The 15,188-nt window shown below is 41.7% G+C and overlaps 1 protein-coding gene across 4 annotated transcripts; it reads left to right on the forward strand.

The window, feature by feature from the left end:
• The first annotated feature begins 407 nt into the window (after positions 1–407).
• On the forward strand, positions 408–11,264 carry nab2 (NGFI-A binding protein 2 (EGR1 binding protein 2)). Of its 4 annotated transcripts, none has more exons than XM_054785871.1 (7): positions 408–566; positions 894–1,805; positions 1,896–2,029; positions 3,975–4,026; positions 5,116–5,230; positions 5,305–5,490; positions 9,097–11,264. In XM_054785871.1, the coding sequence occupies exons 2-7, from the start codon at positions 900–902 to the stop codon at positions 9,192–9,194; spliced, it is 1,491 nt and encodes a 496-aa protein (XP_054641846.1). In that variant the 5' UTR covers positions 408–566; positions 894–899; the 3' UTR covers positions 9,195–11,264. The 4 variants fall into 4 exon arrangements, with proteins under 4 accessions (XP_054641846.1, XP_054641845.1, XP_054641844.1 ...); XM_054785870.1 differs by having other exon boundaries at positions 411–814; XM_054785869.1 differs by having other exon boundaries at positions 411–786.
• Positions 11,265–15,188: the final 3,924 nt, after the last annotated feature.

A 15,188-nucleotide genomic window follows, 5' to 3' on the forward strand; every position in this document is an offset into this window, starting at 1 on the left:
TTTATTAATGGTGGTTGACACTGAACTGTCAGTCAATTGTTTTATATCAATTTATCTTACATACGTACCTTATAATAATTATAATATAATTCCCCTATACTTCCACTTTTCATAATACAACATAGCCGAAAATGAGTATTCTTGAGCTCCAAATAAATATACCTTCAAAAAAGAATTCCTTCAATCAAATCCAAAAATGTAACTGACATCTCGCTGCATTGTTCAAATAGCATATTGGTATGTTGCCTGGTGAGTAAGGGGGTCTTTGTCACTTAAAGCAAACATCTTGAAGACGCAGAGGGTTAATTCCGAGCCCCCACCACCACCACCCACATCTCGAATTTGAAAGCCGCCTCTCTACCGGGAGAGGAAGGCTCTTTTTCGGTCAGATGGCGCGCTGCAGTCCGCCCCCGTCATTCTCCAGCCCACACAGACACAGTAAGAGAGGCAGCCAGCGACCAATACGGTGCGCCGGAGGAGGATTTCTGCCAGTGATTTGAGACGAGCTCCAGTACGCTGAGGGGATTTACTACGCCAATCCGAGCCGGGGACTCTTTTGCTTAAAGGTGAGAGACAAGAAAAGGACAATAAATTCAAAGCAGCCAGTTTGATTGCACCATCTGACGCAGGGATTCTTGCTGGTTGTTTTGTCTGATCGAGATCGAAGTGTTTGTATATTACTACTACTATTGCTGCTGCTGCCTGACTTGAAGAAGGTAAGAAGAATGATGCTATTTGCCCCAGGAACAGCACTTTAGCTGGTAATGAGCGTTGGTATGGAAAATGGTATGCACATTGCTACTTGCAGCTTTAGGTATGATGCAGACTTTTCTAGCCTCCCATGCAGGCAGGTCCATGTGTCTCATTTGTCTCGCCTAAACTTTTCCGTGCAGCACGCCATGTCTCTTCCGCGCACACTTGGGGAGCTGCAGCTCTATCGGGTCCTGCAAAGGGCCAACCTGCTAGCCTATTATGAAACCTTCATCCAGCAGGGCGGCGATGACGTGCAGCAGCTCTGTGAAGCGGCCGAAGACGAGTTTCTGGAGATTATGGCCCTAGTCGGCATGGCCACCAAGCCGCTGCACGTACGCAGGCTGCAGAAGGCCCTGCGAGACTGGGCGGCGAACCCGACACTTTTCAGCCAGCCGGTCTCCAGTGTACCATCCATCGGTGGAATCCCGCTGTTTAAAGTTGACGGCACAGGTCCAGGTGGGTCCGCAGGTGGACCCAGGAGGTCTGTGAGCAACGGGCAGCCAGGGTCACCTTGTGAACGGGAGGATAGGGTGTGTCTTACTCCCATGCACAGTGGAAGCCCTCGAAGCCCCTGCTCTCAGGCCTCCCCCCAGCCCCCAGACACACACTACCGGGAAAAACTGTCCCCCATGGACCCACACTGGCTTAGCCCAGAGCCTGATGGCAACTGTACACCATCCGGAATGGAAGAGGAGCCGCCTAGCCCACCTCACCTACCCGTACGTCCCCCTGTTGCCTCCACGTCACCAAGTTCCTCCTCCTCTTCTGCCCCCACTGCTCTGTCAGCCTGGCCTGGAGGACAACTGGACGGGGAGACAGCTCAGTCTGTGGCAGAAAGCGTGGAAAGACTCCTTAGGACTCTGCCTCGCTCAGACCCCGCAGAGGTGAAGAGCCTGCTGAGGATAAACAAGAAGATAGCAAAGACTGTGGGCCACATCTTTAAAATGGGCTCCCAGGATGTCAACAAGGAAGAGGAAATCCGCAAGTACAGCCTCATCTATGGACGCTTCGACTCCAAACGGAGAGAAGGCAAGCAACTCACACAGCATGAGGTAAAAAGAGTCAGAGAGTGGAGATGTTTCATAGTTTTTGGCACCTAATTATCTGACAGCTTCCATGTTCTTAATCTTCTTCTTGCTCAGCTGATCATCAACGAGGCTGCAGCACAGTTCTGTATGCGGGACAACGCCCTTCTACTGAGACGAGTGGAACTCTTTTCTTTGGCTCGGCAGGTAGCAAGGAAATGCGCCTACACGTCCACTCTGAAGCATGCAAGGTAAGAAGAGAATGTTCACTAAGTAGAACGGAACGTCCTATCCCACAACACCAGATACAGTCGTCCCTCGCCACATCGCGGTTCGAATTTTGCGGCTTCACTCTAGCACGGTTTTTCAAAAAGATATTAATTAATATACCATGCTGTTTCATGGTTGAATACTTCCGATTATTAGTAAAAAAAAATGCATATTTAAGCAAATGTTTTTTTTTTTACCTAAATTAAGCATTTTTGAGCATAAAAATGGCCAAATTAACTATAATTGATGAAACTCATCACTCGGTGTCATTAGTAATACCGTAATCTTCGGTACGTTTGAATTATCATACAACAGGCACAATAATCCCTAATAAAAATCTCTAATAAGCTACTTTTATCGTTACCCACGCAAAGCTGAAACTCAACTCTGAACAACCAACGTCACTTCCTGTTCACCTCTCTTTCCAGTCCCCTAAGGAACACATTTATAGTGACACACACAAGCACGAGAATAATTTATGTCTCAAATGGTTTATTTACTCATATTTCGTCTACTATATTGGGTATTGGGTATACTATATTGGGCCGAGTGGTTAGCATGTTGGCCACACAGTCAGGAGATCTGGAAGATCTGGATTCGAATCTCTGTTAGGCATCTCTGTGTGGAGTTTGCATGTTCTCCCCGTGCATGCGTGGGTTTTCTCGGGGTACTCCAGTTTCCTCCCACATTCCAAAAACATGCATGTTAAGTTAAGCGACGACTCTAAATTGTCCATAGGTATGAATGTGAGTAGACACTCAGCAGAGTTTAGACCTCCATGAAGGATCGACTGCTATTTTTGTTTATAATAGTCTACTTCCTGGTTCGCAGAGGATCACCTCAGACCTTTAGACCATTTAAGTACCATTTGTGATTCTGGGGTGGGAGAACAGTCCATTTTGACTCCAGTGACACAAAAGGACATCAAAATACTCTGAACAAAAGTGAAAGAAATCATGGTTTGTTAGTTGGCAGGCTACTTCCTACGTTAAGAACAGATGGACAGGACTCTACCATTTGTATTCTGGAGGGTAGGCAACGTCATTACTCAAAAAACAAGAAGAAAACACAGTACTCTAGTAACACCTTTTTTAACACCATTTCATAAATTTTCAGGGAAATCCGTCACATAGTTTTTGCACAGTTTTGCCGAAGTAATAATGGGATACACTGGATGCATCTGCTGCGTCCACTACCATTGCAAATAAATGTTTTCTGCACCTAACACACGTAGCAATTTAACTGAGGCATATTTGCTATTTTTTGTTTGTGAAATTACACAAGATGTCGTCATGGGTCTCATATTCTAGAAATCTTTCTTCAAATGTGATAATTATCCAACATTTTTTGTTCCCCGCTAGGATGAACAACCACACACCCCTTTTTTGGCATGTATGAGATCAGGGTTTACCAAGCGTTTTAAGCTCAAGATTTAATTAGAAGAGATTACTTCCTCCTCTTATTAACAACTCATCATGTATGTAGCAAGCATGAATTCCGAAGGGTGTCTAAACGTTTTCAACAGAAAAACTGAAGGATGCAGGGGCCACTATGATATTATTCACTTTTCTTTAAACCAATCCAATAGGTAAAGTTGCTAAGCAGTTCTATACATTTAAAGAAAAAACAGTCTACATATGTCGGTATATTGGTGATAATATAATCAAATTTGGGTCTCCTCTACTCCCAAAAAAATCATTTTGTGGCGTTTTCAGTTCACCCCAGACTCTCTCCCCATGTTGCTTTTGACAGTTCAATACCGTATGCATACATTCAACACCACTGCAAACTACAACAAACATATTGTTACATTGCAAGAATTGTTTTTTATATACGTACAGCTCTTCAATCTCATCAGATTGTGCAAGTGTACCTAATATTGTACTATATGACATGTGCATATTTTGGATTTCCATCACTCTGCAGGCCAAACATGGAGGATAACAGTGTACTTCCCCAGAAGAGAGCAAAGCTTGAGGTAAGCACATGCATGTGTGTACCGTATTTGCCAGACTGTAAGTCGTTATGCACTATAAGTCGCACCAGCCAAAAATGAACAATGAAGTGGAAAAAAACATATACATGTCGCAGTGGACTGTAAGTCGCATTTTTGGGGGGAAATTGATTTTATAAAATCAGAGACCAAGAACAGACATTTCATCTTGAAAGGCAAGTAATAGTAATAACTGTAAAATGGAGAACAACAGGCTAAATAGGCGTCTTCGGCGTCTGTTATCGTAACGTGACTAGGTGGTATGTTAACATATTAACAGTTATTCAGATAACTATAGCCTAAACAACCCGCAAAATCATCTATATTCATCGCCTACCTGGGCGTGGAGACGTAACTGCGCTGTTGACAAGCCTCTCCCGGCAGCACGTTGTTCAAGCACCCGTTTGTGACCTTGCTCCTCTAGCTGTGGCCGTCTAGCTTTTAGCCTGTGATTCGTTTTGTTTTTTGTTTTCTTCATCACAGTTAGAGTATCCTAAGCTTTTGGCCAGTCCCTCACAAGTTTTTAGTCCAAGCTTTCTTTCTGCTGCTCAATTACCGTTTCCGGCTGCATATTTCAGTACTTACAGCTTGCAGTCTGCAGGATATGATATTCTTTTTGGGGGCATTTGTGTTCCGTCTTTCCCAGTTGTCTTTATGAGGACGGAACCACGTGACACACCAAACCATAGAAGAAGAAAGAATGGAAGAAGGAAGAAAGTCTGTCGTCTTCCGCTCACGAGAAGTGGAATTACTCCTGCGAACGCCATTCCCATGTGGATGAGAGGCTGAAACGATAAAATACTTTGCCGTTTCGACCTGAAAACATTTCCGTTTGCATAGCCCCTCATTTGTCTTTATAAGTTCATGTTTACATGGTACATTTTCAGTGGTACAGGAGTGATAGGAGTAGCAGATACTGGCACGCAAGCCTAGAACGCCCTCTCGCGGCTGCCAGTGTGAAAAAAAACATACTGTATATAAGTCGCAGGACCAGCCAAACCATGAAAAAAAGTGCGACTTGTAGTTCGAAAAATACGATAATTTTTACATATGTGTGTGTACTTGAAATTTCAGGTGTCTGTGGCTGAGAACACGTCGTCACTCCTGGGAGTGGAGGGCGTTGAGGCTTTGCATCAGAGGGCAGATGATGACAGCTTGTCTGCGGAAAGTCCAGACAGTGTGTCTCATGGTAAAACCCTTCAAATACTGTTCATCTATTAAGCAGGTTTCACCCTGTTGGTATAACGATTCTCTTACTGTTAGACGTGGTGTCACAATGCAACCAGTCGCCGTCGCCATGCCCCCCCGCTGACAACTCCAACCCAAGCACCTGGAGTCGCCACCTCATGCAACAAACGCTCATGGACGAAGGGCTGCGGTTGGCTCGCATGGTGTCACATGATCGGGCCGGCAAGGTCAAATTAGGGTCAGAGGGAACTCACTCCACAGGTGACTTTTCAAATATTAACTCACTATTATGTGCTAAATAATGGAAACAGAATAAACGCATGTTTTGCAATGTTTGCCTGTCTCTTTGCAAGTTTAAACACATTTCAAGCATTTAAAAAATGGCTTACTGCTCCCAAAACTTTACAGTTGAATATGCATATTTGTGGTCCTTTCTTAAGCTGCAAGTTAGCATAGCTTAAACATTTTCACTTTAGACACTGCAAAATTGCTATTTAGTTTGTTGTCTTGTGGACTTACCATCACAAATGTTTCTGACAACCTCAAATGCAGCCATTTTTCCAAGCTTATACTGCTTTCAGATGGCTAGCTTCCTTTTTAGCCACAATAATGATGTGTGATACTGTTTAACGTCTTTTAAAATTATAATATGTCATAATGTTATAGGATGGTTTTTACAATAGAGCTGAGCCTGCTTTTTATTTAATTGATCAAAGAACGTTAGCTACTGCAGCTGTACACGTATTGGAGTCACGCTAATGTAGCCATTAGAAATTTGTTTGTGGGTACCTTTAATAACATGCTTATGTGTGGTTATGGCATAGGCGTGAAACTCTCAACAAAAGAACAAAGTTGTTGAAATTTCCATGTTTTTGTGACCTAGACAGGGCCAGCTCTTCCATCGTTTCCCGTCTTTGTGCGAAGCTATGCTAACGGCTGTTTGTGTTAGCTTCATTTTCAGCATGTCAACCTAAAACTACCTTGACGTTCTATCATTCCAATGAAAACATTACCCCAAAATGTCAAAAATATTACTGGTAGGTTGAACTAAATGATTACATTAAAACAAATTCTTTCAATAATTATTATAAGTGCTTCACCAGACAAATTACAGATGATGGTGTTGAATTGTACAGTAAACCCCCCGATCTTATCTTTCAAGTTGTTCTAATTTCAAATGAATTTTGCCATAAGAAATCATGTAAAGGGAATGAATTTGGTCTAGGCAATATTTAACTGGAATACAAGTGTAAAATATGTTTGTTAGTCATTGTATACTGAAATAAAGTAAAGGCACTCACCCTTTGAATGTGCCTGACAGGTAACAAATAGGGAAGAGAGAAGTTTAGCTTCTTTTGTCATTAGCATGTAGTTGGTAAGATCAATTAGTGTATGGAATTAATACTGGCCAGCCAGATGTCACAGTAAGTTCCATTTCCTGTTCTATGGTTATCATCATACAGTATATCAAATATGCTGGAAAAGTCCCATTTTTAAAATCTGTCGGCAGATTATTTTGATAATTTTAATGATTATTTTAACATCTCTCAGATTTTAGTACGCATGACTTCAGATCGGGCGGCACGGTGCCCTAGTGGTTAGCATGTTGGCCACACAGTCAGAAGATCTGGGTTCGAATGTCCGTGTGTAGTTTGCATATTCTCCCCGTGTTTGCGTGGGTTTTCTCCGGGTACTTCGGTTTCCTCCCGTAGGCAAAAATATGCAGCTTAGGTTCATTGGAGACTCAGGGTGTACCCCACCGCTCGCCCAAAGTCAGCCCCAGCATATCCCCACGAGCCTCATGAAGATAAGCGGCATAGAAAATAGATGCATGGATGAATTTCGATTGGCATAGTCAAACAAATATATCTTGTAGTCATAAGTGTTTTCGAAATTGATTTCAGATATTGACTAATTTATTCATATTTGTTTCAGTTTTTGCAGTGCTCCGAAAGAGGAAAGGCATGATGATAAGCATAAGCATAGAACATAGAACACAAATGGAACTTACTGTGACATAAGAAAGGGTCTGGCTGCTCAGTAATAATTCTATACATTTATTCATCTTGTAGCTGAAACCATAATGACTTCTTTATTAGCAGGTTGTGCTTATTTTAAGTATTATGTCACATTTTAGTACATATGATTTAAGGTACGCAAATTGATCTACATGTCTGGGAAGCAAAAAAAGTCTTGTAATTCAAAAATAAGTATGTTTAAGTATATTAAAATAGTTATTTTCGCTCAGATTGCAGTTTTGTGCTGGCAAAACGTACTTGTGAGCTTCCACCTTTAGATGCTCACTGATCTGAAGTTCCATGACATTTGCTGACGTTTTGTTTTGTTTGACTTTTTCTGTAAAGTTTTGGTTGAATTCCAAATTGTACCACTTTTGGGATGCCTGCCTTACAAAGGCAGAAGAGAAAAGTGTTCAAGTTAGCTGTGCTGTGATAGGCAGTGGAAGAGAGCAGAGAAGAAATCCAGCCAAGGCATGAGGGGGCGTAGAGGGAGGGGGATGGTATAGGAAGCACTCTGTGGGCGACAGCGTCAGACCCCACCACGACCAGCAGCGCCGCCACCTCAGCAGCAACTGACGTCAGAGTGTGTCGGTGCGTGGGCCGTGGGGCGGGGAGGCTGGGCTGTGGGGGCTGATGGAGTGGGAGGTAATTGGAGGGGCGTTGCATTGACTCACCAAGCGACAGTGTACCGAAATAAAACCATGTGGGCTGCGAAATGGCACAGTCTTTTTTATTCCTCCTCAAAAACAAGACAGGACAGCGGAAATAACAACAACATCAGCAACGACAGAAAAGTGTAGTGACGTTTCATCACCGTGACGTCAATCTGCCTCACTTCTTGTCTTTCCCTCTGTCAAGTTTTACTCCCTCTCACAACTTTTGTCAGGATCTCTTTTGCAAAGTTAACGTCAATCTTGTTTTATTTTGTGTATTTCTACATTTAAATGATTGTTTCATTGTGCAGCAAAATTGTCAGAATGTAAATAAAAAGCTACTGTTCCGTTATAGAATGAACATAAACAGTCCGTTTGTTGACAACATGACTACACGTTTCATACTTTGTGTTATTCAACTGCCAAGATGGTATCATACAAACAGATGAACCGTGATGACTTCATTCCGTGTGGGGGAGTTTCTTGCTGAATTCCCCAAACTATTATTCAAAGCCTTTTAAACACATCTTCGTGGCTGTGACTAATATTTAGCCTTTAAGTCAGTCCAGTCATATGAAAGAGATGCACGGTATCGGATCACATCCCAAGGGGTGTGTTAAAGAGAAGTAGTTTTCATCTTTAATTCTTTAAAACTCCATTTGTAATTTAGAGAAGTGTTCACCTGCGGCATCTTGCTCCTTGTCCCACAACAAAGAAACAAAGGACAGCAGCAAATGTTAACTTTATGAGCAATGTCAAAGTAGTTAGATACAGCGGAACGTCTGATAAGCCAGTCCGGTCTGCCTCAGTGCAAATGTTGACAGGTTTGGATGACATGCATTATAAAGCTGGAGTCTTGCTACCTCCACCTAAGAAAATGAAAGCAACACAGGCACGGTATAAAGCTAAAGAAGATAAGCTAGCAACACAAACTCCATCAACTAACAAAAGTCACCTGGGTTGTAATTCTCATATGAGGCAGTGAACAAAATCCCTCAATGTTAATGCTAACAATAAACACGAGAGGTGTTCAGGCTGGTCCACGAGGGGTCGTCACAGCAGATGGTGATGCTATTCTCCTTCAAAATGTTGGTAAAGCTGTTATCTTAAGGCCAAATGACACCATAATACTGTCGTAGCTTTAAATGTCGGGGCAGATCTGTTTACTCTTTCGCCTACGTTTCTTGTCTCCACAGAGCATGACATTAAAATTCAGCGGCGGAGCTCGATCACAGTGTGCCGGAGCAGCAGCCCAAACGTCACCAAAGACAATTACAACCACAGAGGGAAGTAAAGAAGAAAAAAAAATATTCCAATCCATATCACAAGGGACCTGGGCTTCGCTGTCATCAACAGCGTCCACTGAAGATACAGTTACATTCATTTATTTTGGGACAGCACGGTGGAGAATGTGCTTAGCACATCTGCCTTCACAGACAGCAGCCAGGTGGCTCTGGGTTTGAATCTCTGCCCGTGCTTGCGTGGGTTTCCCTCCCACAGTCCAAAACATGCATGTTAGATTAATTGGAGACTGTAAATGGTCTATAGGTGTGAATGTGAGTGTGAATGCTCGTTTGTCTATTAGGGGTGTCACGATACACTCAGCTCATGAGACGAGTCCATACACGATATTGTGGTTTCACGAGAACGAGACGAGCCGATATTATGACATTACCTTTAAGAAAACAACAATGATAAAATATAGGACTGGACAAGCAGACTTTTATTTAGTCACAAAACAATACAGGTGCATTTTGAAATGGTTTATAACTTTGCATGCATGACCTAAGCATGATGCTTTGACTTGTAGAACTTTTTTCCACAAATTGAAACGAAAACGAAAAATGATAAAAGTTAAATAAAATAATGATGGCAGTTCTAACTGCTACTACTAATCATTTATGTGGATGTTTAGATGTAAAGACACATGTAAAATAGATTGCAGATTGCAGTAGATTAGATTCATGTTTACGCTAAAAGAACTACAGTTCCCATGATGAAGTATGACGCTCCCAGGAAGTAGTGAGTTTCCGAAGGTATCACGTCTTATGCAGCACCCGTGTTTTGATCTGACAAATCCCAAGTAAGTTTGATCCAATGTAGAATTACTATAGCTTCTGCTTGGACAGCTGTTGAACTCTTATGAAAAGCCACACGTCGCGAGGGAGTGACGATGGGAACACTGAGGTAGGTTGGATTGCAGGGTTTATAGTGCGCGTAAAGCGCTTAATGTTCGGTTCCAATCCTCCCTCACGCACTGCCACTTCCATATTACGTGTATTATCATTCACGGTAGCGATGTCATAGTTCACAGTCTGATAGACTTCTTGTTCCCAGGAGACAGCTTTTTGCTAAACGAGAAATATCATCACGTTTCAGTCTCGCATGAGATCTCGCGACCCTCGCATTGTCAATATGTGCCCTGTGATTGACTTGCAACCAGTCCAAGGTGTACCCCCCTCCTCTTGCTTGTGAACCTGAACAGGACAAGCAGTAAAAAATAAATGAATGAATACATTGTTTTGAGCAATGTTTTGTGTTACAGGTGCTACCTGCTTGATTGAGGCTGCACAAGGGGGGCACTACATGTTTGGAAATGAACCATTTTAAATGACTAGGTGGAAGTATGGTTAACATTATTGACGTTTTCAAGCATGTAAAACTGCTCAGCACATCATTTTTGGGAAACTGTAACATTTTGTCACTATTTGAGATGTGTTTTATACACCCAAAAATATAAAAAAGAGCCTATGAAAAGTTGTGAAGGCATTTTAGAATTAACGTCTCTTCTTTTTTGCTATTACAGCAATCCCTTATTTATATGATATGTGATGCATCTGTCGTACTGTAGGCATTCATCTTGATTTTTTGAAAAAGATGAAAACGGATTGTTTTTTTTACAGTTATCCTTTTTTGTAATCCGAGTAAGAACTTTGCCTTTTGGGGGGTTGAAATCGGGTTGTACAACAAGCTGCAGAGTTTTGGCACAGATGGTCTTCTCTTTCATCTGTATTTGCTTTATAGCTTGTGCCAAATACGCATCATCATAACCGAATGTTCACGTCACTAAAGCTAAAGTAGGACTCACAGTAAACTGACTGTTGTGTTTTTCTGTATATTTCGAAGAAAACTGTGCCCATCTTGTCATCCAGTCAGTCTGGCTGCTTAGGGGAATCAGACAAAAAACATACAAAAGCAAATGTTTATTTCCGTGACATCCAGTTGCATTAAAGTATTTGTCTTTGCTAATAGTCAAAATTCACCATTAACAATGGTCATACTTAAAGTACAACAAAACGTCTTGACACCTCCCTGCCACCCTCCAGAGTTTATTCAATTGAAAACAGATTATTTATTTTGTTAAACACAAATAAATGTTATTTTATTGCCTAAAGCTTCAATGTGTACACATATTCCTGTCTGTTGTGTAAAAGATGTTGCAGGAGCTGTGCTAGGCGGCCAGCAACACCTCTGCTGTCATCGTGTTTGTTGTGCTGACGCTCTGCTGTCGCCATGACTCATGCCAATGTCACTCACACACCCCCACATGGAAACACCCTTACAAGATACGCCAAAGCATGCATGTGAAGCTCAAGTAAAAAAAGCAGGTGTGTGTTAAAATTACAATTGTTTGTTTAATATGTCATATCCCAAAGTGATCTGACAAGGATTTAGTTGGAAATCATGCAAAGGTTGCACACTAGATTACGTATGAAGTGGTCTATTTCCCTACTTGACACGGACAAGCTGTGTGGTGAAACAGTCCTGCAACATCCCACTGCACAAACATGGCGGATGATCTTATTGTGCTGCAAACTAAAGGTCTAGCGTTACGGCAGCATCCACTGGGTGGCACCAGAAGACTTCAGGGAAGCAACAGCAGCAGCCTAAAAAAATAAAGACCAACTTATTTTTGTCTGCTCAGCCAACTTGACTTACATTTCAATGGCAAAATTGATTGCTTTTCAATTCCTATTGCTGAGGCAGGTAACAGGGGAAACCAAGGGGCTTAAAGAAGGCGTGCTGTCCCAAACTCTGCGTTAGGGCATATTATCATAATATTAACGGCTAGTAAAAGTAAGCGTTTTCACATTTCTTTTTTAGCGATTATAGTGCATTGTTTTAGTAAAAAAGAAATTCGAAAAACTAAAAAAACATATTTAAAAATTACAGTGTTTTTCTTTTTTTTTTTTTTTTTTTTTTTTTTACAAAATACCGCTACGGCTGAAAACAATCCATTCCTGGACACTGATCAACCCCCAATTTGTTCAGATTTCAATACAATTTTACCCACAGGAAATAATAGAAAAAATCATCTGTTCCAAGGTCAACCTGTCACCATCACATCACAGTGTTACATGCGCGGATGGAGACTCCTGCGATGGGAGACTCTCGCATCGCAGCAGTCTCCATCCGCACCTATAAACACTGGTGATCACAGACACAACAGTGGACAGGCGAGAGCGCGTAGTGACAGGAACGGAGAGGAAATGGCGCCGAGCGACGAAGAGGTCTGACTTTTTTGTTAGCAACGGTTTTGTGATGCAAATGTATTACACTTTTGAACGCATATTGTTTTGAGAAGCCAAATTCTTCACTTAAGTGACCCCAGCAACTAACCGCAATTAGGTTCCTCCTCACCAAAATCCAATTGGAACTCCACTCCTGATGGGGATCTCATACAACTTCATGTAAAAAAATCCAAACTATCCCTTTAAGCGACCCAATCCACCTTTTAATACAGCCACTATCACGTCACAATTATACAAACCATCAATATTATATAAAAACGCAGTATAAAAATGCGCAATATTACAGAACTGGGGATGAATACCTTAATTACTAAAGCAACAAACCCAGTTAACCCTTTATCTTGGAATACAATGTCTCTGAACAACTCCAAACCTTCACATGACAACATCATTCAGAGCAGTTCTGAATCAATATTTATCTAATAACATAACATAAAATACACACGCTCACCACTCACTCACAATCACTGGCTTCCAGTGCACATTATTAGCAAACCCTCTCCCAGGCTGACTTATATAACATTTGCATATGTAAAATATATTTACGGTATAAACTCACTTAGTTGTTCATGTAATACACACAGAACATCAAACAGCACTGTGTCTTTCCCTTTTCTTCAGAACAGAATCAATTCAGCTCTGCGCTATTCATGTGCATTCAATCGCACTGGTAACTTTGAGTGTTAGGCATAGGCTTTCAAACATCAACCAATCAGAAGATGGCAACAATGCTAACATCACTGTATGCCTGCTAGCTGGCCCTGTGAGGTCAATCTAAAATCTGATTGGTTAAAGAAACAGCCCCCCCCACTGCTGATAATGTTTAAGTGACATATGGGGCAGCACTCCTGATTCTGAAGGCCCTTGGCAGATTACATTGACATGGCAACACTGAAATCTGATTGGAAAAAACGGCTAACATACGCATACATGTACTAGAAGTAGTACAGACAAAAGACATGCTACAAACTGTGGATAAAGTAATACAATTTTATGGAAGAAATACTAGAAAAGGCCAGCACAGAAGCCGTGATTGTAGAATGTGAAAGCAAGTGTTGTCTATGGTAATGAAAGTCTGCTTACATCATACAACTTCCTGTTTATATTTTTCTTCTTACGTTCTTCTTCTCTGAAGACCCCTTGTTGAGATTGCTCTGGAATGCATATTGCAAAAGAACTACAAAAAGCCAAAGAAAAGTAAATCCTTTGACGCTCGCTACACTGAGGGACGCAAATGGCAAATACTGTTTTTCCTGAAAATGTCTAATTCCAAATTTGACTTTTGAGGTTCAATTGTCCTGTGAGGACTCTCTCCTTCATCAAAGATGTTAAAATATGTCAGTGAGCATATCATTGTCTTCTTTGTGCGTTCAAGTCGTCTCTGATTTTGTGGACAAGGCAAACACTTCTTGCGGTTCTTTACAGTGATTATAAAAGAAAGAAGGAGCAGAAGAAGGCAGGCAGTGTCATCAATCCGCTGTCAGCGCTGCTAATTAGCGACTTCATTCTCCAGGCCTATTCTTAGCCTTGGTGTTTCCTCCTTAGCAACGCAGCACTGAGCAGCTGACAGCTCACTAGTGAGAACGCCATTGCGAACAAGAGATGTGCGAATCCTGAAGGGGGCATTCAAAACTTGCAAGGTTTTTCCTGAATCGAGACTCACGGGTACTAGTTTCTCTTAACTCGTTCACTTCCTCGTCCCTGCTTCAGCTAGCTCAATTAAAAAAGGAAACCAGTTGATATGTCACTAATTGTGCAACTGTCACTCTGACTTGTATATGGTTATTCAGTGACAGGAGCAGGGTGTGAGGTTAACCGCTCTCTCCCGCCCCGTTGTGTTGAAAGCAATTGTTGTTGTCGGACATTTGTCGTATCACACCCAGGGGTGTCAGAAGATTAGAATGTGACAAGATTTCTTGTTCAGAAAAAAACTGTCTCACGATAATAAATAATTAAATTAATTACATGACAGATTCAAATTAACTCGCTAATGTTGCCGGCCTCCGTATATTGCCATGTGCATGTATGTCTCTTTCACTCGTCTCTCACCTCCAAAAGGGATAGTTTGGATTTTTTGACATGAAGTTGTATGACATCCCCATCAGCATTGTAGTCCAATGGCAGCAACTTACCCCCCACTTGGTCTCCTAAGTCCAGTTCTGGTCAGATTTCTGCAATGAAGAACGCAGTTCCACTTTGTTGCTGGGGACACTTAAAGTAAAGAGTTTTGCTTCTCAAACAATATGCGTTCAAAAGATGAATACATATGCATCACAAAAATGCCTTCTCCAAAAAATCAGACTTCACAAAACGCTTGGCGTTATATCTGTCTCCCGCCGAGCGTTTCAGTTTTTTGAGAAGGCATTTCTGTGATGCAAATGTTTTAATCTTTTGAACGCATATTGTTTTGAGAAGCCAAACTCTTTACTTAATTGTCCCCAGCAACTAAGTGGAACTACGTTCTTCATCACAGAAATCTGACCAGAACTGGACTTAGGAGACCAAGTGGGGGTTAAGTCGCTGTTATGGGACTACAATGCTGATGGGGATGTCATACAACTTCATGTCAAAAAATCTGAACTATCCCTTTAGTGTGTGAAAGCTCAAACAGTTTGGGGCATATTTTGCTTTGCTGGGATCTGAATAAAAGCCCGATCTTCTACAACAAGTCCCATTTTGCAGGATCTCTGTTTGAAAAAAGGCTTATGTCAAGTCACATTGGTATACTGTACATGGCATACATGTGGCTCTGTTCA

This window comes from Dunckerocampus dactyliophorus, chromosome 8 (genome assembly GCF_027744805.1).
Source record: "Dunckerocampus dactyliophorus isolate RoL2022-P2 chromosome 8, RoL_Ddac_1.1, whole genome shotgun sequence".
NCBI classification, from domain to species: domain Eukaryota; kingdom Metazoa; phylum Chordata; class Actinopteri; order Syngnathiformes; family Syngnathidae; genus Dunckerocampus; species Dunckerocampus dactyliophorus.